Source organism: Olea europaea, unplaced genomic scaffold (genome assembly GCF_002742605.1).
Source record: "Olea europaea var. sylvestris unplaced genomic scaffold, O_europaea_v1 scaffold1433, whole genome shotgun sequence".
Taxonomy (NCBI): domain Eukaryota; kingdom Viridiplantae; phylum Streptophyta; class Magnoliopsida; order Lamiales; family Oleaceae; genus Olea; species Olea europaea.
This window is the reverse complement of record NW_019231866.1, coordinates 3,479-23,480: the sequence shown is the minus strand read 5'-3', so window position 1 is coordinate 23,480 and position 20,002 is coordinate 3,479. Positions and strand designations below refer to the sequence as shown.

Genomic DNA, 20,002 nt, shown 5'->3' with positions numbered 1-20,002 from the left:
ATTTCTTTGTTTGTGTTAATCAATATACTAGTCACTATCACATGCGTTGCACGAATTTTGTATTTATTGTATTTTTATTAACGTATGAATTTTAGTTTTTTGAAAAGTTTTTGAAGTAATATCTAGAAATATTTTCATGATATAAGAAAAGGATTGCAAATTATTTTTACAATTGTAACAGTATTGTATTATCTAGAAAAAATATATTTGTATATTTCATACTTGAAGAAAAAATATACGAGGTTATACAAACTATTTTGCATGTATTCTTTGATAGTGTTGATATGATTGAGTTGAATGTGAAGATTATATTTATAAATTTTGTGTAATTCAATATTGGAAAATTAAAGATTGAGCACAAAATTATAAATCGACTTGCATATTCATATGCGTTTTATATTTTGTCCTTCATATATTTTAATATTCATTTTATGCTTATGTTGAAAAAATAAAAATCTGAAATTTTTTTCTGACATTCAGTTTGGTAAATGAATGTATGGTATACTGCATTTTCGGTATTTGTAAGTGCAAAAAGCGATATATACGGTAAGCTACAAATACAGTAAATTGTCTGCATATACGATAAGTTGCAAATAGGTAACAACATATACGGTATTGAAATTTATTGTAGTGGACGAAATCGGATTCATTCATACCGTATATGCACTTTACATACCGTTTATGTAACATACCGTGTTTACGCATACTGTATTTGCAGCTTATCGTATATGCAACATACCGTATTTACAATGTATCGTATTTGCATCATGCCGTATTTACAGCATATCGTATTTGCATCATACCGTATATGCAGCACACCGTATATACAGCACACCGTATTTACAGCATACCATATTTGTACACATTGTCTTTAGATACCCTATTTAGTAGATATTGGTTTTTGTACATACCGTATATGCACTTTACATATTGTATATGCAACATACCGTATTTGCAACTTACCATATATGTAGCAAACCGTATTTATAGCATACCGTATTTGCATCATACCGTATATACAACATACCGTATTTGTATCATATCATATTTACAGCATACCGTATATGCACATATTGTCTTTAGATACTGTATTTGATAGATATTGATTTTAGTAATTCAATATTGTTTTCTTTTTTATAATTGTATTTTAAGGAATTTAAAAAAAAGGGTGATTATGAAATTGCTAATTTTTAAATGTGTTTTTTTGTTGAAGATAAAAAAAGATTTTTTTATGCTATTTGTAAAAAAAACAAAAAAAAAATTATTGTAAATTTATTAGCCCTCTTTTACTGAAACTTAATTACAAAAATCTACCAAAACTAAATGTCTACATTAACTTTTCTAGTAGCTTTGAAAATTATTGAAGAAATCTAAACTATATTTGTTGAGTTTCTTTAAAGAGTTTGGAGAAACACCTCCAAACTCTTTGGAGAGTTTCTCTCCAAACTCTACGCATTGTGCAGAGAGATTGATGTCGTCACACAATTCAGAGAGATCAATTGATTTCTTCGCACAGTGCGAGAGATTTTCTTTTTTTTTTCTTTTTTTGTTAAGTTATTTTATTTGTTTCTTATCAAATGCAAGCTAAAAAAATAAAATAGTTTAAATTTAAGAAAACCAAAAAGAACAAAAAGAAAGAGAAACGCGGAAAAAAAAATCTAGCTCTGGAGAGTTTGAAGATAACTCGACATTGGTGAAAAATATGGTAATATGAAAAAATAAAAAGTCAAATAAAAAAAATGAAGAATAAACAAAAAAAAAAAGTTTCTCCAAACTCTTTGGAGAGTTTCTCCGGAGAGCTATTCAAACTCAACTCTCTAGAGAGTTTGGAGAAACTCTCAACTCTCTCCACACAGTGCGGAGTTGTCCGTAACTCCGTACACTTTGTGTGGAGTAACTCCGCATTTTTGTTGGAATACGAAGAAAAGTATTACTCTAGTGTGATCTTTGATGTTAATATGGTGAATTCATTTTTGTTGGAATACCGAACATTTAATTTTGCTAAATTTATTGTGAATGCTTAAAAAATTAAAAAAACTACTCCGCACTCTACGGAGTAACTCCGCATTTCATGGGAGTAAAGTGCGGAGTTACTCCAAACACTCCCCACAGAGTGTACGGAATTACAAACAACTCCGTACTGTGCGGAGTTGCTTCGCACTTTGGTCACTCACCACAGTGCAGAGCAACTCCACACTGTGCGAAGAGATATTTTTTTTTTTTTTGTTAAGCTATTTTTTTGTTTGTTTATTATGTAGGAATGTATACATATATATTATATATCAAAGGTAAACTAAAAAAAATAAAAAAATCAAATAGTTTGAATTTAAGAAAATCAAAGAGAATAAAAAAGAAAGAGAAATGGAGAAAAAATCGTAGCTCAGTGCATGCGCAGCATCCGAAGAGTTTGAAGATACCTCGACATTGGTAAAAAACTATGATAATCTAAAAAAATAAAAAACCAAATAGATAAAACGAAAAATAAAAAATAACAAGAGCGTAGAGTTTGGAGAGTTTCTCCGTAGAGTTTGGAGAAACACCTCTAAACTCTCCGCACTATGCGGAGAGAGTTGATCTCTCCGCACAGTTCGGAGAGATCAATTGATTTCGTCGCATAGTGCGGAGAGATTTTCTTTTTCTTTTTTTTGTTAAGCTATTTTATGTGTTTCTTATATAGGAATGTTTACATATATATTATATATCAAAAGTAAACTAAAAAAATAAAAAATCAAATTGTTTAAATTTAAGAAAATCAAAGAGAATAAAAAGAAAGAGAAATGTGGGAAAAAAAATCTAGCTCCGTAGAGTTTGGAGATAACTCGACATTGGTGAAAAAACATGTAATATGAAAAAATAAAAAAACTAAATAGGAAAAAATGAAGAATAAAAAAAAAAAGTTTCTCCAGAGAGTTTGGAGTAAACTCTTCAGAGAGTTTGGAGAAACTCTCCGCACTGTGCGGAGATAGTTGATTTCTCCGCACATTCTAATCTCTCCGCACAGTGTGGAGTTGCTCCGCACTTTTGTGCGACTCCACGCACTTTGTGGGAGCAACTCCGCACAGTGTGAAGCAATTTTTATTTTTTTTAAGGATCCAAAATAAAATTAGCAAAACTAAATCTTTGGTATTCCAACAAAAATGAATTCATCAAATTAACATCAAAGATCACTAAAACAATACTTTCTTGGTATTCCAACAAAAATGAATTTACCAAATTAACGTCAATTTACCCAACTAAGATCAGGCAATACTTTCTAGGAAAATAATTAATTATACAGCCTAAACAAGAAGGTGAAAAGGAAAATATGCATTTTTTTTATACAATTTGGAACAAAATCTAAATCAATTCCATAAAAAAAATACGAAGAAAACACTACTAACCATTACAAACAGCAAAATTTTTTCGAGAAGAAAGAGGAGTAGAAAGAGATATTTAAATTCATACATCTCTTCAACTGCATAAATCAATCAATAGAAATTATTGTACCTGAAAATAAGGAGTATGGTTGCCTAATATGGTCACCGAAAATAAGGAGTAAAAATCGGGATGGACGTGAGCTAAAGAAGAGAAAGAAAGAAGGAAAAAAGAACTTCAATAGTGAAAAGTAGGAAAAATATATAAACAAAAAATGACGTCATTTTCTTCTCTCTTGTAAAGTAAATTAGAATTCATTTACTGTTTCATCAACAGTGACAACTCATTGAGCTTTTTAATAGAAGTTATATATATATATATATATATATATATATAGCCTCTATATTTTTAAATCATTTTTTTCTCAAATACATTTTTAACTGTATATTTCATAAAATTCACAAATTTTATTAATTTTTAAGCCCCTTTGAGTTGTCCATAGGGCTACAACTTTTAATGCCCCCACACCATTGCGACAGGAGGAGACTTGCCCATTAGCGTAATTTGACAAGACGTGGCGAGAGCTTAACGACCTAGCCCATGTCTCCAAGCATATCCTTACTAAATGATATATTTGAAATGTATTTTCTATTCCCAAAAAAGATATAATGTGAGTTGAATTATTTTATTAATTTTTTATGAGCCCCTTTGAGTTGTCCACGAGGCTACAACCTTTGATGCCCCACACCATTGCGATAGAAACGACCTGCCCATTAGCCTAATTTGACAAGGCGTGACAAGAGTGTAACGACCTAGCCCATATCTCCAAACGCATGCTTACTAATTGATGTATTTTCTTTAAAATCCCAAAAAAAATATGATGTGAGTTCAGTTGAAAAAGTCAAATTTATTCACATCTGAAATTCAATCTTAAAAATACAAATACTTCGTTATTTTTTACTACCCAAAACAACACATTCACAATCAAGAAATCTTTGATTCGTCTTTTCAGGTTTATCATATAAAATATGTAAGAAACAATATCCAACAAAGCAATTTGAAACAATCTAAGCTAAACTTATATGGTTTTTGAATAAATTATCAACTTCATTTAGAAATTGGAACATAATTTAGAAACATGGGACATGATAATAGGCACTGGGGGCAAAATCATAATGAATCATGTGAAAAACATGCAATGATGCCGCTGCAGCATGAGAGCTTGTCCAATTCAATAAATTCTTAATTAAAATCTCTAATTATCACACTAATCACTCCTTAATGTACTCTATTCACCCAACTGTTAACCACGCTCGGTGAAGCGCGTGTTGTTGGTGTTGTACTGTTCCTCTTACGATATACACATGCATTCAGAGCCTTGTCTCCCACATACACTCAGCCCGTCAGCCGGATTATTTTCTCTAACGAGTCATATCGTGTAATTATCGTATCACGATAAATTGGTGAAGTATTTTTACATTCTAGCCCTTATTTTTCCTTTATGGAGCCGGCTCTTCTTCACTTGAGAATTTCATTTTAAATTATCATTTTTTACTTTAATTTATTTTGTACAGAAAATGTCAAAAATAATAAGCAAATTATAAGTCCATGTTTTATGGTCATTATCTAAGAAAAATAATGTTTTGAATAACGAATTTTTAAAGAATGTGTAATTTAAAAGTAATCAAAAGTTTTTAGTTTACATGTAAATATTTTATTGAAAATGAGTATGTAGAAAAAGAATTTTGAATTAAAGACCATCTAGCAAGGGCTAAAAGAGATGTGCCAATTTTCAATTCTATGTTAATTTGCGAAGAATGTCATCAGCTTGCACACTGAAACTTGTTAGTTTACACATAATATCAAGAATTTATTGCAAAAACTATGTAAATCTAATGATTAGCGACGTTAGCAAAGTTTTTAAGTTGGACTTACAAAACTAAACTACTATCACCGTTGAGAACTAAAGAAAACGTTTTGGGATTCAGCCAATTATCTTGATTGTGGAATATCATTGAAAGCGAAGTGAAAGCAAGCAAGAATGTCGATTTGAGTAACGCATACAACTATCTCTTAAAGTTCATTTCAATTTAAAAAGTAAGGTCAATTATTCAATTAAGATGTCATCGACCATAATTTGGTCAATGTTTGAGTTTTACCCCCAAAATAATTCCTAAAAGCCATGTAATATTAGTCTCTCTCGAATTCATGTTAAATGTCAATACGTAACTAACTAATAAGAAGACAATAATTGTACTAACTCAATTGATTAGTTTGACAGTATACCAAAGGCCCTCCCATTTCCGGTTGGGAATCCTATGTTACTAACCGTGAATTTAATTGCTATCCCACTTATTAATATGCAATTAGGAACATAGAGATGCCCAACTTTCTGATTAAGGCTAAAAATTATTTCTAGTATGAAATATGTGTTGATTTCTTCGCATAATTGAGGGAGGGCCCTTAAAGAAATCATAAGGGTCACAATGTACCAAATATATAGGGCATGGACCATTTCTAATTTAATGGTTTATTTATTGCATTGCAATTAGCATTTACTTTGACAGCCACTAGCCTCTTCTTTGTAGAGCCAATTAGAATTTTCTTTATGACAATTTAAATAGAGAAATCGAATATTCAGTCGGCAAGTGTCTTACTATTTCATTCTTAACTTATATATTTTAATTGTTAAATCTCCACCCATGCAAGCATGTTCGCGAAGTGTTCATAAATAAATAAAAAAATGAGTGGCGAGTAAATGGATTCACCAAATGTGTATTGTTATTATTTGGAATCAAAATTTAAACGGCTATAATTAGTCAAAGTTGAGTTTAGTAGTAGTTAATAAGTAATTATAATACTTTGTATAATTGACAAAAGACGTGTTTCCACAAGCAATTAGATATTTATTTTAAAACAATTTATTTGACTTAATTGAACCATATAATTCTTTAAAATGTGTTTCGAGTATTAGGAAGTTGTCATTCAACAGAAATCATGTGAAAGATTGAGTCTTTAAAACTACTTATTTGACTTAATTGTCCCACATACTTTTCTATAAGTATTTTGAGTATCTGCCTTTCGAGCTATGGTATGAGGGATTATCTCGTTAGAAAATTTTCGAAATAATTTCGATTTTTAATACTTTTCAAAAGGGTTGGTAAAAGTAATGAAAACATTCGATATAGGTTCATCCATTAAACTTTTTTATACTATATCATTATAGAAGATATGGCATAGTTCTCAAGTATAGATATTTTTAGCCATTGATATTTGGATGATCTACGTGGATGCACAATGTAAACAACGTGATGACTTTACTATATTCGGAAGCATATTTGTGTCCCAAATGCATTCGATTGGTGGGGACAAATAACATTAAAGAAAAGTGTAGACATGTGCCTTCAAGTCGAGTTCTTAAATTTTTTGAGATTGTTCGGAATTGCTCGAGTATCTAAAATATTCTTCTTCTTCTTCTACTCCGGTCTTGTAGTCTCGAAAACTTTCACGGTGTTACTTGGAGTCGAACATATTACACAAGTATTTCTTACATAAAAGAATGGCTTAACATAACAAAAAGAATGTAATGAATGGAAAAACAGGAATTTTACGTGGACTCGTATATTAATGCATCGAATTCATAGATTTATCTAGTTTTTATAGTTTGATATTATTGTGAAATATTTAAATGTACTCAATTTTTAATGAGAAGCATGCAACTTATAAACAAATTTCACAAATCATGACAAACTTTATTTAAACTAATTTTACTAGATTTGATAAATCATCACAACTTTTATTTAACCTACTTTTAAGACATTGATTTAACTTAACAAAATAAATTAATAAAGAAAAGAAATTTAATTATCTTTTTCACCAAATTCCACCATCACCATCGCTACCTCGACATTGCAGTGACATCTACTACCACACCATCTAAATCGGGGAATTTCTCCTCCCGATTTACCGGCAATTCAACGGGGATAAATCCTCTTTGAATTCGCTGATAACATGGGAAATTTAGAGAAAATCCGCCGGTTCGTCGATCAAAGGAGGATTCTCTCACTGAATCAACTAGTAGTGTTTTGTGTTGATATCTTTCCTTACAAACAAGAGGTGACGTGCTGAGCCATAAAAATTTAGGGTAGAACAGATAAAGAGATGAGTATTCTGGACAAATTAATGATCTCAACTTAAACTCCATTTGGCCTAGTTTATAAATGATTTACAAATGATTAAGCCGATGTTTGACATTTTTTATTTCATAACTTTTTTTTTTCATACTCATTCTTAACTACACATTCAAATAATAAAATATTCTGCATATAAATTCAAAATTTTTCCCTACTTTTTAATTACAACTTATCCAAAAATTCACTATTCAAAACTTTATTTTTGCCAATTAATAGCCGTCAAACAGGGACTCAACTTTCTTTTTAATCCTACATTCTAATGAATCCCCAAGTAACATTAACGTATTCACCACACATTTCCACTTTTATTCATAAATTCTTCCCAAATCAAGGCTAAGCCCCTATTTGATTTGGATAAAAGATAAAAAAAAAAAAATTAAGCCCTTGTTTGAGCCCCATTATTTTCATCAAAATACATTTTTCAACAGTTATTTGATCCCATTTTAATTACACATTTTTCATTAAAATAATATTTCACTTAAATTCAAAACGTTTCTTTATTTTTCAATCACGCATTTTTCATCAATACACTATTCAAAATATATTTTTGGGGCAAGAATGGGGCTCAAATAAGGGCTAAATTTTTATTGGATTTTGACAAAAAAAAATGATGAAATATATGATTAAAAAATTAATAAAATTTTTGGATCCTATGCAACATTTAGTTACAAATAAATGAGTTCTAAAAATTGGAGTCAAATAGGGAATTAATGTAAATTATCTGATGATTAGATATTTTAGCGGAAAAAAAAAAGAAAGTTTTTGGCACTGAAATAAATGTGGTGAGATAATAGTTGAAAAGATATGAAGAGAAATAAAACATTTGTAGATGGTCCCCCATTTATCAACCACGTGCATAAGTTACATCAAAGTGAGTTGAGATTCAGAAAATTAGAAAAGCTGCTTATTTTTCATTAAACAAATTATAAGTACTAATCGCTAACATATATACCCATATGGATGCGTGTAAATATAGTGTGAGAGAGACATATTTTGGGAGAGAGATCATGAGAGTTTGTGTGCATTGGATCCTTCACCAATTAATACTACTGTTTGAAAACCTCCTCTCATCATAACTACCATTTCTCCTCCTCTCTCTACTTTATGCTTCTAAAGAGAAAACCTCCAAAAAAAATTCAGCGAAAATAATCAATTAAAGAAAAAGAAAAGATGGTGATCTGATTATTACATTTCATGTAGGATTTCTCTAACAACCCATCATTTCCTCTTCTTGACACCCCCAAACCCCCACCCCACCCCTTCATTTCATGTGCCAGATGTTGAGCAGTTTTCATACTTGAGGATGTCAAGTACAAAGTTTGTCCTCATCAAAGAAGAGCAAAAGGAGATTAAATTCGATATTCTTTCAAAATCTAAGGTCGAAGATCCATGTTCTACACATGATAATGTAACAAAACAAGAAGATGATGATGCTGATCATAAAGAGGAAGAAATTGAGGTAATATATTCTGCAAGAGAATCTGAAAAGCCATGTTTAGCACAGTCCGAGGTAGGAGAATACGATGAAGGGTTCAAAACTCCAACGTCTTTGGATAACAAAATCCCTGTGGTTACGCAGTGCCCGGCAGCACCAAGAAAAACCAGACCATCAACAAAAAGAAAACCATCGCCAGCAGGAATCTGTAGGAGCCTCCAGCTCGATGTGTCGGCCGAGATCGAATCAATGTTCCCTTCAAGGCCTCGAGATGATAATGAACACAAAATCAAGAAAGCTCGAAGAGATGACGCTGAATAAATGTTTGTCACCTACACCTAGAGCCTAGAACTACCTCTCTATATAGTAAGAAAATTTATTGTAAAAATTATGGGGTTCTTTATCGTAATGCTGATGGTGTTCTTCATTATGTTGAACATATAAACGTATTTTTATTGAAATAGAAAATCATTAAATCTAGTTTTCTTGTGGTTATATCTGGAAATTCTCGATGTTGGATTAATGTTTTAATGCATTTTAATTGATGCAAAGATAGATTATTTAAAAATATTGGAGACGTTAGGGTAGCTACTAGCCAGTAAAGTCGATGGACAAAATGAGAGAAAGAGATACGATTTGGAGTTTCGCTTTCTTTTTTCGTTGGTCCTAATTCTTAGGTCACTTTCCTTATTAAAAGTATAGATATTTTTTAGTATTTTAGTGTGCTCATATTTAATGTAACTTGTTATCAAATATAAAATAATCCTTTATAAACATTATTTAACATAGGGGGTAGATTAGGAAAGATGTAAGAAAAATTTATATTTTAATTATATTAATTATATTTTTTAATCAATGTGAAAATAGAAACAAGACTATTTTTATGGGAAGAATGTAATATTATACATAGGTTGCTCTTTAATAAAAGATGAGAAAAAATTTATTTTCTTCAAAAAAAAAATACAAAAAACAAAAAACAAAACACTGCCTTCTTTAGTCCATTCATTTGTTTTATATTTTAGGTTTTTTAGCAGTTCCGAATAGAGCCATGGATTGCCGAAAACATAAACAAATTAATGTATGTTGAGTAAGTTGAATTGTGAGTGCTTGGTGAAGAAGTTAAAATTTTGTTCAATGCACCGTCTAGTATTGTCTAGCATGCATACGTTACGGGATTGTGTATCAGCCTTGTAAAGTTCATTTTTTGTGGTATATATTATAGCCTATAGGTTGAGGGAATAAAAAGTTGCACATGATCATGCTTCATGCTGGAATTATTTTTCTTTTTTTCTTTTTTTGAAAGAAACTACAATGTTCCATTGATTGTAGATTCTCTTAGAATTTAAGCTGGATCTGATGCAAGAAAGAGTGCCCAAAATGGACAAACCTGAAGCAGATTATATGGGACATGACTGTGCAACAAAAGAATGCACAGCAAGTATTAAAAGGGTGAAAGCCCAGAATCGATTTGTTACTTTCACTCTTTCAGTCATTTATGGCTTGCCATTAAACAACGTACAAAAGTTCTCTGCATTGGAAAATACATCCCAATCAAACAGAAAGAAAAATTGGAAATGCCACATTCATTTTACATCTCTCTTTGTTTCAAAGACAAGTAGGGAAAGGAAATGAAAGAAAATAAATACAGGAATTAAAAAATGAAAGGAAAATGAAACAGCGCTAATGGGGGGTGGACTAGGTGGTGTCGTCTTTAGTTCTTTTGGAGGAAAAAGACAATGCAAGGGAGAATGTTATTAAGTGCTTGTTTGCCAGCCAAAATGCATTTTGGAATAGTATTTTGTTGGAGAATGTGTGATTAGAAAATAAAATAAAAATCAGGTTTGCGTGTAACATTATTTTATAGGAGAACGTACGATTGAAAATGAGTTTTGAAAAAAAAAAATGGAGGCCAAACATAGGCTAAGGTGAAAGGCAGGTTATTACAATCATTGTGGCTATAACACATGATCCAAAATCCATCAAGTCAACCATAAATCATATGTTAGAGTTAGAAATGGCTGTCACATATACGGAGCTTGTCTTGTCGAGTCCCAACCCCAGTGCCACCTTCATGAGTTCCCAACACCGTCCACATACCAGATGCCGGGCCCTATACATTGTCCTCGGCTACACCGATTGACCGTCGAGGAGCCTCATTTAGATATGTCTATTTGTATACAAAAGAACACGATACAACTATAAAGGGATCAACTCAATATTTACATGTCTAGCATGAATAATATGTTGTGTGAGTATAATCATGCTCGATATCTTCATTACAATGTACAAATAAATCTCATAATAGTATCACGGAATATCATAGACAATTAAACAGGATAATGCTTTGTATTGGAGTAGGAATTATTGATATTTACCTCAAATTATTATATTTTGAAAAATATATGCATTGTTCAAGTAGTCACAAGTTAGTAATGATCATACCACTTAAAGGGGTCGGATTAGAGGTCAATTGGGGCTTAACGTATAGAAAAGGGGATTTTTGGGCATCAATGGGCACCTCGGGTTTTTCACTCTCAGTGGGGCCCGCATCATGTGGAGCAACTTACACAAGGGCCTGTGTGACTTTCGAATTAAAAATTAAAAGGGGTCCCCTGTTTATATGGGCGAAGCTATCGGAGTATATGTAATTATAGAATTTTAATAAAATAATGTGTTCCTCATCATGTCGCTTGATGAAATCTTGTAAGCCCCAATTAATCATCATTATCCATATTGATATGAATTCAGCGATTTTTCTTATTCATATTGAGCAGTAAGTGCACAATAATTGTACAGTTAAGTTTCACTTTCAGCGCCTTAAATTTTCATTTTCGAAAGTAGCATCAAACCCCTAAACTTTATTAAAATCATTAAAAGTCTTTCAAGGAAAAAATTCCTAAAAAATCCAGGAACGTTACATGATAAGAATCACGACCTAGCCTCGATGACTAATTGAGTCACCTTTACTAATAACCGGCTCGTCTACTATAATAGAAGGATTGTGAGCTATTCGTGATGTGAGAAGACTAGCTGACCCACCCTAAATCACGAGCCATCCATGAGGTGTGAAGACTTAAGCTCACATTCGATAATAAGAAAATCACGAGCTGCCGTGACGTGTGACAGCTTAAGGGCTCATCGTCAATGAAATCAGGCGCAAGATGTATACTGAAATATATACCGACTCTTGCTCGGGCTGCTGCACTGACTTGTGTACTTCTTTGACATTATTATACCAATACCTACCCCAGAAGAAGACTGCTTACCAATACCATGATTGTGATTGCTCTATCCTTAATTTTGTCTATAAACATATCGGTAATTAAATGAATTTTCCAAATTATCCTTGTTTTTTATCGTTAATTTCAGCAAAGAAGAAGGGTTTAGGGCCTACGGAAGCACCTATGGACTCCCAACTCCAAAACCTGCAGAAAACACACTATACTTGTCTCAATATGTTTATAAAATGTTGAACAAGAAATGGACATCACCAGTGGGTAAACTGCTTGAAATTGAATGTTGATCTCTATGTTGCGGCTAACGATAGTCTAGTTCCTAATGACGATTTCTGTCCTTCAAAATCCATGGTGAGAGCATAATATATTTATTTGTCTCTCGTATTTTTAAATTTAAAAAAAAAAAAAAATATATATATATATATATATACACACACACACACGAGAAGAACGCGTGCATGGTGAAAAAAATAAGAAGGAAATTTGGGAATAGGAATGACATTGCACCTATGAACCTGTAGAATTGAGGAATTTGGTATTTCAAAGACGAAGATATCGTGACTTTTAATAAATTAAGCAGAGGCCTTTCGGATCATAAATATTGTGGCAAGGTCTTTTTCAAGAATTATGTTTGACTTGATATAAATGCAAATGTGTTGAGTATCAATATATAATTGGCATTCATGCGTAATTAATTGATAAATCAACTTAAAAATAGGAACGTGATTCCCATTTAAGATGACTCGTGAATTAAAGACATGACTACATCATTGGTGCTAAGTAGCAGTATGCAAGGAAATGACAGTTGACATGGCTGTACTCTCACCTAATAAAAGTCATTTGGCACTTCACAACCCCCCATCATTACCATCCAAGGCATTCAGGGAAAGAAAGCAATGGCTGAACAGGTACTTATCTATCCTACCTTGCAACCCCTGAACTCCCACACACACGCACTCTACTGTCTACACAAAAACCACTCCGGTCACTGCCGTCCGAGCATATAGGCTATGTGAACAAGATTTCAACTCTTCTTTTTGTGGTGTGCAATATTGTTCAGTCGACGTTACCAAACATGACACGAGGATATGTGGAGTAGTTTTGAAAACTTAGTGATAATCAATGTAATAATCTGAGTTTATCGAATGATTTTCTTGATTTTGAAGGAAGAAGAGTGGCCTTTGGGGCTGCAACGTTTGGTGAGAAATCGTGATCTCAATTGCTTGCTCTCCTTCGACTCTTTGTTCACTTCTGCTCCCAACTCTTCCACTGATTCTTCTTCTGATATCGATAATGAGGTCAGTCTATATAACCAAAACTTTTAATATGAAAACTTTTTATATGGCTCTTGGAATTTGTAATTTATAGTGAGTTTGTGTAGGAGTATTCACCAAAAAGTCTGGGTTTCAATCTACAAATAGCAAAGAAAATTTGAAATACTGGTTTTGCACTTTCTTGTTTGTTGGATAGTGTGGAATTTAATTATACTGCGCCATTCTATTTCGAATTCAAGGCTATTTTAGGCATTCTTTAAAAGATCAAGCTATTCCTAATGTAGGTGAGAGTACAACATTGTATTTATTTATTTCTTGGTTAATCACTATAAATTTGTACGTCTGTATATCTTTCGTTTTGATCTCCATTAGGGCTTAATCCCCAACACTATCCATAAGCACAGCCCCTTTTTCAATTCCAAGATTGGCACTTAAATTTTGTCAACTAACTCTTGCTAACAAATCTATATAATTAAGATTAAAGGTAACATATATCTATAAAATTAGTGGCTACATGTTCATGTTAGTCTCGTGTCTTTGTCAGATTGGGACATGCTTACTTAAAGTTGAAAGGCATGAAAGCACTTTACCCTTTTCACATGGCTTTAAATGATTTTGTTTCTCGTTGTCCAGCTTTAATGGGGCATGTTGAGCGACATTCTCCCAACTCAATTACCAACTAGATTTGTCAAAATGCGTTAGATACTAGAATCAAATGGCTATAAGAGTCTCAACCAATTCAAGAGTGTGAGGCAGTGTGCCGTGTCCAAAACCGGGTCGTGCCGGTCCAGCTTGATATGCTTTACTACCCTCTTCCTCAACGAAAGAACAAAGAAATAAAAAAGAAAAGACACTGGTCTTATGATAATGTACTAAATACTTTAAGTGAACTGATTAAATCCAGTTCTAGAGCTCTGTGGCCCCAAAATATTTGCTAAACGTAACTCAGCAGTCTTGGCTAATCAAGAATTCCCCTTTACTTGGTAAAAGGTTGCTATATCACAAGTACTTCTAAGTTAATGATACTATGTAGACTGTGAAGCAAAAATAAAAAAATAAAAAAATCCACATGCTAATTACTATCCCTTTTGAGGGATAGATTTGCATAGCTTTCTCCTTGTCGTGTTAATGATCATTCTCTGTTTTCAGTCCACCGGTTCTTTCTTCCACGACAAAGATATCACGTTTGGGAGCCTTATCAGTGTTTCGAGCAATGTAGAGCACTCGAGAAGATCGATGAGGGGAAGAATAGTAGAACCTACAAGGAACAAGAAGAGTTGCAAATACAAGAGTTGGTTTTTATCCCTATGCTCGAAGTTGAGCAGTGATTCTGTGTGCATGAACAATACCCCGTCTCTAGGTCAATTTCTTGAAGTCGAAAGGAGAACTACCAGCTTTTACAGGAGAAATCCGAGCTTGTGATGGAAGATTAGAAAGTACTAGACGATATTAAAAAAGAAAAATAAGTTAACTCTTGTTTATTATATCATTTAGACCAACCAATATTCTATGTTAAACATGCTAGGGATGATTTTTCTCATGCTTGAGACCCGTATTCGTTATTTGTAGTCATCAAACTATTTGTGCTCCTTTCTATTCCATATGATTTCAATTTCTTACATAGATGAATTTGCATTGCAATGCTCACTTGTACCTTTCACCTTAGTATATTCCGATCAACTCAAAGATCAAGAAATTTTATTCTATTTGTATGGCAATCCCTATGAGACAAGTTTCGAATATGCTAGAATAAATCAAGACGCAAGCTAGATAAAATTAGAGTGCCTTGATGAATTCATTGTATTCCCACTAGGAAATTATGGTTCTTGTAGTTATATTCCTACAAATGGGACATTTATCCAAATTTATATGTGATCAAAAAAATTTCACATAGCAATCGAATGAAGATGTATTAAATTGAATTAGAAAGTAAGATAAACAAGATTAGCTTATTTTTCTTCCTTAAAACTCCAGGACCATCCTCCACGCCAAAAATGTCATATGCATATATCTGATACGAACATGTCTAATACGTTTTGTTGGACAACACTGTCCGTTACAAGATAGAAGATTTTGAGTTCTTTTTTCTTTAATCCTACCAAATATGTCATTTGTAAAATGGACACCACATATAATAAATATTTATTTATCATCTTTCTCAAAGAAGAGTTGGATAGATTACAATAACAAAATCCAACTAGGTGATTACACTTCAGATCATTTCAGCTTTTAATGATAAACTTCTTCGCTGCTCTTCGATTCAGCAAGATGAGTTCGAAGATATCTTGCAACAATGTGGCAAAGCATTAATCAATCTACACCAACACTTCCTGCTTATCAAACCCCTCATTGCATTCAGCAGCAACCCTCCCCAAACCACGGCCCAATCTCCCAAGTGAAGTCAATGGTGACAAACTCTTGAAGCTGCTGCCCTCGTCAAGATTTAGTGACTTTCTTGTGCTTTTTGGTTTCATCGGGATAGATTCCAACTCCACCTCACTGTTGGTTTTGCTCTTGGCAACAGCTAGCTGGGTAATGGGAATTCGACAAAAGGGGCAGACTGGAACCTTCGAACAATTTATTCCAAGATTGGGTTTGTTGTAGCAGCACAAAGCCAGAATGCAATGAGCACACATCTCGTGCCCACATTTTTGAACCTCAATTGTTGAGACCCGTTCAAAGCAGATGCAGCATAGCTCGACATCGCAAGCCTGTTTAACATGGAAAATTTCCCATTTCATCTTTAGGAGAGCATTTTATGACAGAAGATTAGGTGGTCATGTGTCATTGGTTATAGGATGAAAATCTGCAAGGGTGTATAACTAAATCTCCTCTCTTTCTCGCAGTTGATTATATTACTGAACTCATTATGTCTCTATATTTAAAAAATTTCACCATAGAAATAAAAGAGATTTTACAATGTTTTGACCATAAGCAAACTTCCGCTTTAAATCTATGTGGTAAGCTATTCCTCACAAGCTTTCTCATGCAATCAGAGTATGAATTGACACACGGAAATAAGTAGCAAAATTAGGTACCTCAATGTCATCGTCCATGCAACTGAAATTTGAGGGTGGCAAAAGAGTGTTGGATGTCTCCTTCAAGATTGCCTTTTCTCTCTCCTTGTTGGCCATAATTAGGGCTTTCTCTAATAAAGCTTTGGCTTCAGAATTCAGCTCGTTGATGAACTTCAAGCGTGATGGCCAGGTTAAAGGCTCTGGGGCTGATGGATTTAACAAAGCTGCACAGGCTTCATTCTTGTACTTAGTTGCCACCATGTAAGGTATTCTCCTGCAGAGATACGATACCGTAATCACAAAGTTCTTACAGGCAAACGCGATCAGCATTAATAGTATAAAGAATATAGTATCAATTATGGATTTAGTATTCAGAAATATACATGGCATAGAAGGAGTTGTAGGGGATTCGACATGAAATGAAATCTCCTACTAGTGCAAGCACAAGATTTATTTATGCTTTCCTCACTACTCAATCGAGAGCAGGATCGTCATGACTTTGGTGTTTCATAAGATATCACTCGACCTAACCTATTTTTAAAAGACTCTGTAGCTGCAGGGGAAATAATAATATTGAATTAGACATCTGATTGTGTGAGCTTCCATAGTTTGTAAAACTCCTTTTAAACTTAAGTACTTAACCGTACCACTTTATTGATCTTATAAAAGAAACCCATTAATATAATCATGAAATTTACGCAATGAAAAGCTGCAAACTGGTCTTCACAAGGGACATTACTGGAACATATTATGTTTTATGTTAAAAGTTTAAAGGAAATGCCATCAGCAAGTTCACGCTCGTAAATAGTTTCATTTGCTCACCCAGAGGAATCTCTCAGGAGACGATCAGCACCCCAAGCAAGCAATTCCCGGACACAGTCCAAAGAACCATTTCGAGCAGCCAAATGAAGAGGTGTACTCCCTGGGTGGCTGATGGCAGAAACTATCATTATAGCTCATAAATTGCAATAAAAATAAACTTCTTCAAAGTTTCAAGTTAAATGATTACCTATATCCAACACCACAAGCAGTAGCAGACACAAGAGCCCCACTGCTTAATAGAATACGAACACAATCTGCTTGCCCTTGACGGGCGGCCAAATGCAATGGGGTAGAGCCACTTCCATCTCTTATGTTAACAAATCTGGTAAATCCCCTGAGCTCCCATTGAAGCAGGAGAATTAGTAGGTTTTTTTTTTTTTTTGACAGATGTACATAGGCAGCAAAAACATCAAAGAAAAAGAGAGAAATAATCACCAAGAATGAGCAACCGGGGCTGAACGGGCAGCAGAAAGAATCAATTGCAGGCAATCTGAATAACCATTGTAAGCTGCATAATGCAAACAGGTTCTTCCGTGTAATGTATCGAATGTTAAAATCTGGAAGAAGAACACGAAGAACCGATCATGAAATTGTTGAAAAAAAAGAACCAATAATTACGATAAGGAAAAGAAACCAACAATATTTGAATAAAAAATTAAATACAAGGACAATACATTTGCTCCTGCTTGAATCAGCCTTTCAGCGCAGGAAATCTTGCCATGCATAGCAGCTAACATCAGTGGAGTCTAAGCGAATCAGAATTGACAAATATTTCAGTATCCCAAAAAATAATAATAATAATAATAATAAATAATAAATAAATCTGACTATAGCAAGCCATCTCATTCAGAAATAAACAATGATAAATAAAATTTCGCTTAAACAATAATCTGTCAACACCCACATTCACATAAACAGAGCACACCTGTTTGTGGCGATCTAGAATATCTGGATTTCCAATGCGATCCAGAAGCATAGAGAGAACCTAACACAATACAAACCCAGAAAATCAAAATTGAAACCATCTAAGTGAAAATGAATTATAACTTTATAAACAATGAATATGAGACAATAATATTAATCAAGAAAGATCACGAAAAACCCACTTGAAACCGCCCATTGGCGGCTGCCACATGAAGCGCAGAGAGCCTCTTATTAACAGATTTCAATGCCAACAAACTCGGATCCTCATCCGCCATTGCTTCAAGTGTTTCCATCTCTCCCTTTTGGACTGCAATGAACAGTTCATGTTCTTGGGATTCTCCGCAACTGAGCCCCTGCCCCATTCTCTTCAATGGAGACCCCCAAGAAACTGCTATTCGCGCGCCACCCACCACGGCTGAGGAGGCTGGGGCAGTGGAAATGGATGTGGCAATGGCTGCCCAACGAGGAGTGTAGAATTGGAGGGGCCGATGAGAAGGGCAATCTGAAGTTATGGAGTGGTCTCGGATTATGAACCTGCCCGCCAAGATTTCGGGCAGATGACTGTACTTGTTTGCTCGATTTTCGGGCAGACGACTGTACGTGTTTTTGCTCCATTTTCGGGCAAATGTCGGATTTTCTTTTCAGGGTAAATTCAAAGTTCGTTTCTTTTGTGCATGCATTTACATGCCAATAATATTTTGAATTGAAAAATTACTAGTGATTTAATGACTCATTTGGTAGGATTTTTATTTTTTGTGGAAGAATTTTACCTGAAAGGTCTTCTAATAAATAAATAAATAAATAGGCAGACGACTGTACGTGTTTTTGCTCCATTTTCGGGCAAATGTCGGATTTTCTTTTCAGGGTAAATTCAAAGTTCGTTTCTTTAGTGCATGCATTTACATGCCAATAATATTTTGAATTGAAAAATTACTAGTGATTTAATGACTCATTTGGTAGGATTTTTATTTTTTGTGGAAGAATTTTACCTGAAAGGTCTTCTAATAAATAAATAAATAAATAAAAAGCGCTTTCAAATTATTCAAATAAATTTAAAAAATTTCTTAATTTAAAAAACATTAACTTTTCAAAACTCAATCAAGACATGTCCTAAATGTCAAAATATCATTTTTTTTCCCCAAAAATAAAATAAAATACATGTTTGGTTTCGTTAAAAGTTATATTTTTAAGTAAATTTTGATAAGAATTGATAAAACGTGGGGTTAAAAGTTGATCAAATTTATGAATCTTATGAATGTGTTGTTAAAAATAAATTTGAAAAAAAAAAAGGAAATCAAACATGGACTAAATGTGAGAGTCATTCACTCATAGAGGCTTTGATTAAAGGTCAAAAGAAACGATTCTCTTTGATTTTTATAAAGCTCGATAGGCCCTACCTTGAAAAAAATTATAAAAAGAAAATGATCAAAAGAAACTACTTCTTTCCGTCTTTAAAGCAAAGCCAAAAACACTATGTTTTGCTAAGTTTTAAAATAAAAGGTCAAAAATGGGAGTATTTACAAATTTTCAACTTTGAACATTCCATTTGGATACAATTCATAAATTTCTTGGAAAATTAACTATTAATTTTAATATATTCATAACGATTATTCATTATTATTCAAACACTTCGTATGATATACTATTATTCTCTTTATATTTTGAGTTATAACTTATGGATGCTTAGTTAATATCATTCTAATTATTTTAAACGACAGTTTGTTGTTATTATTATTGTTGTTGTGGT

At 33.1% G+C, this 20,002-nt stretch overlaps 3 protein-coding genes across 5 annotated transcripts; 2 read left to right on the top strand and 1 right to left on the bottom strand.

Annotated features, from left to right (window-relative positions):
* Positions 1–8,528: 8,528 nt before the first annotated feature.
* On the top strand, positions 8,529–9,462 carry LOC111375937. The gene has a single exon (XM_022998858.1). The coding sequence runs from the start codon at positions 8,851–8,853 to the stop codon at positions 9,301–9,303; it is 453 nt and encodes a 150-aa protein (XP_022854626.1). The 5' UTR covers positions 8,529–8,850; the 3' UTR covers positions 9,304–9,462.
* A 3,520-nt stretch (positions 9,463–12,982) lies between these two features.
* LOC111375945 lies at positions 12,983–15,121 on the top strand. 2 transcript variants are annotated; one of them, XM_022998867.1, is made up of 3 exons: positions 12,983–13,126; positions 13,385–13,516; positions 14,642–15,121. In XM_022998867.1, exons 1-3 carry the CDS (start codon positions 13,115–13,117, stop codon positions 14,912–14,914), a joined length of 417 nt encoding a protein of 138 aa, XP_022854635.1. In that variant the 5' UTR covers positions 12,983–13,114; the 3' UTR covers positions 14,915–15,121. The 2 variants fall into 2 exon arrangements, with proteins under 2 accessions (XP_022854635.1, XP_022854634.1); XM_022998866.1 differs by lacking the exon at positions 12,983–13,126 and having other exon boundaries at positions 13,140–13,516.
* Positions 15,122–15,622: 501 nt separating this feature from the next.
* On the bottom strand, positions 15,623–18,773 carry LOC111375943 (putative E3 ubiquitin-protein ligase XBAT31). 2 transcript variants are annotated; one of them, XM_022998864.1, is made up of 8 exons: positions 18,438–18,773; positions 18,257–18,316; positions 18,006–18,077; positions 17,767–17,888; positions 17,519–17,665; positions 17,332–17,439; positions 16,531–16,783; positions 15,623–16,233 (listed from the first exon to the last, which is right to left on the bottom strand). In XM_022998864.1, exons 1-8 carry the CDS (start codon positions 18,615–18,617, stop codon positions 15,808–15,810), a joined length of 1,368 nt encoding a protein of 455 aa, XP_022854632.1. In that variant the 5' UTR covers positions 18,618–18,773; the 3' UTR covers positions 15,623–15,807. The 2 variants fall into 2 exon arrangements, with proteins under 2 accessions (XP_022854632.1, XP_022854633.1); XM_022998865.1 differs by having other exon boundaries at positions 15,623–16,203; positions 18,438–18,772.
* Positions 18,774–20,002: the final 1,229 nt, after the last annotated feature.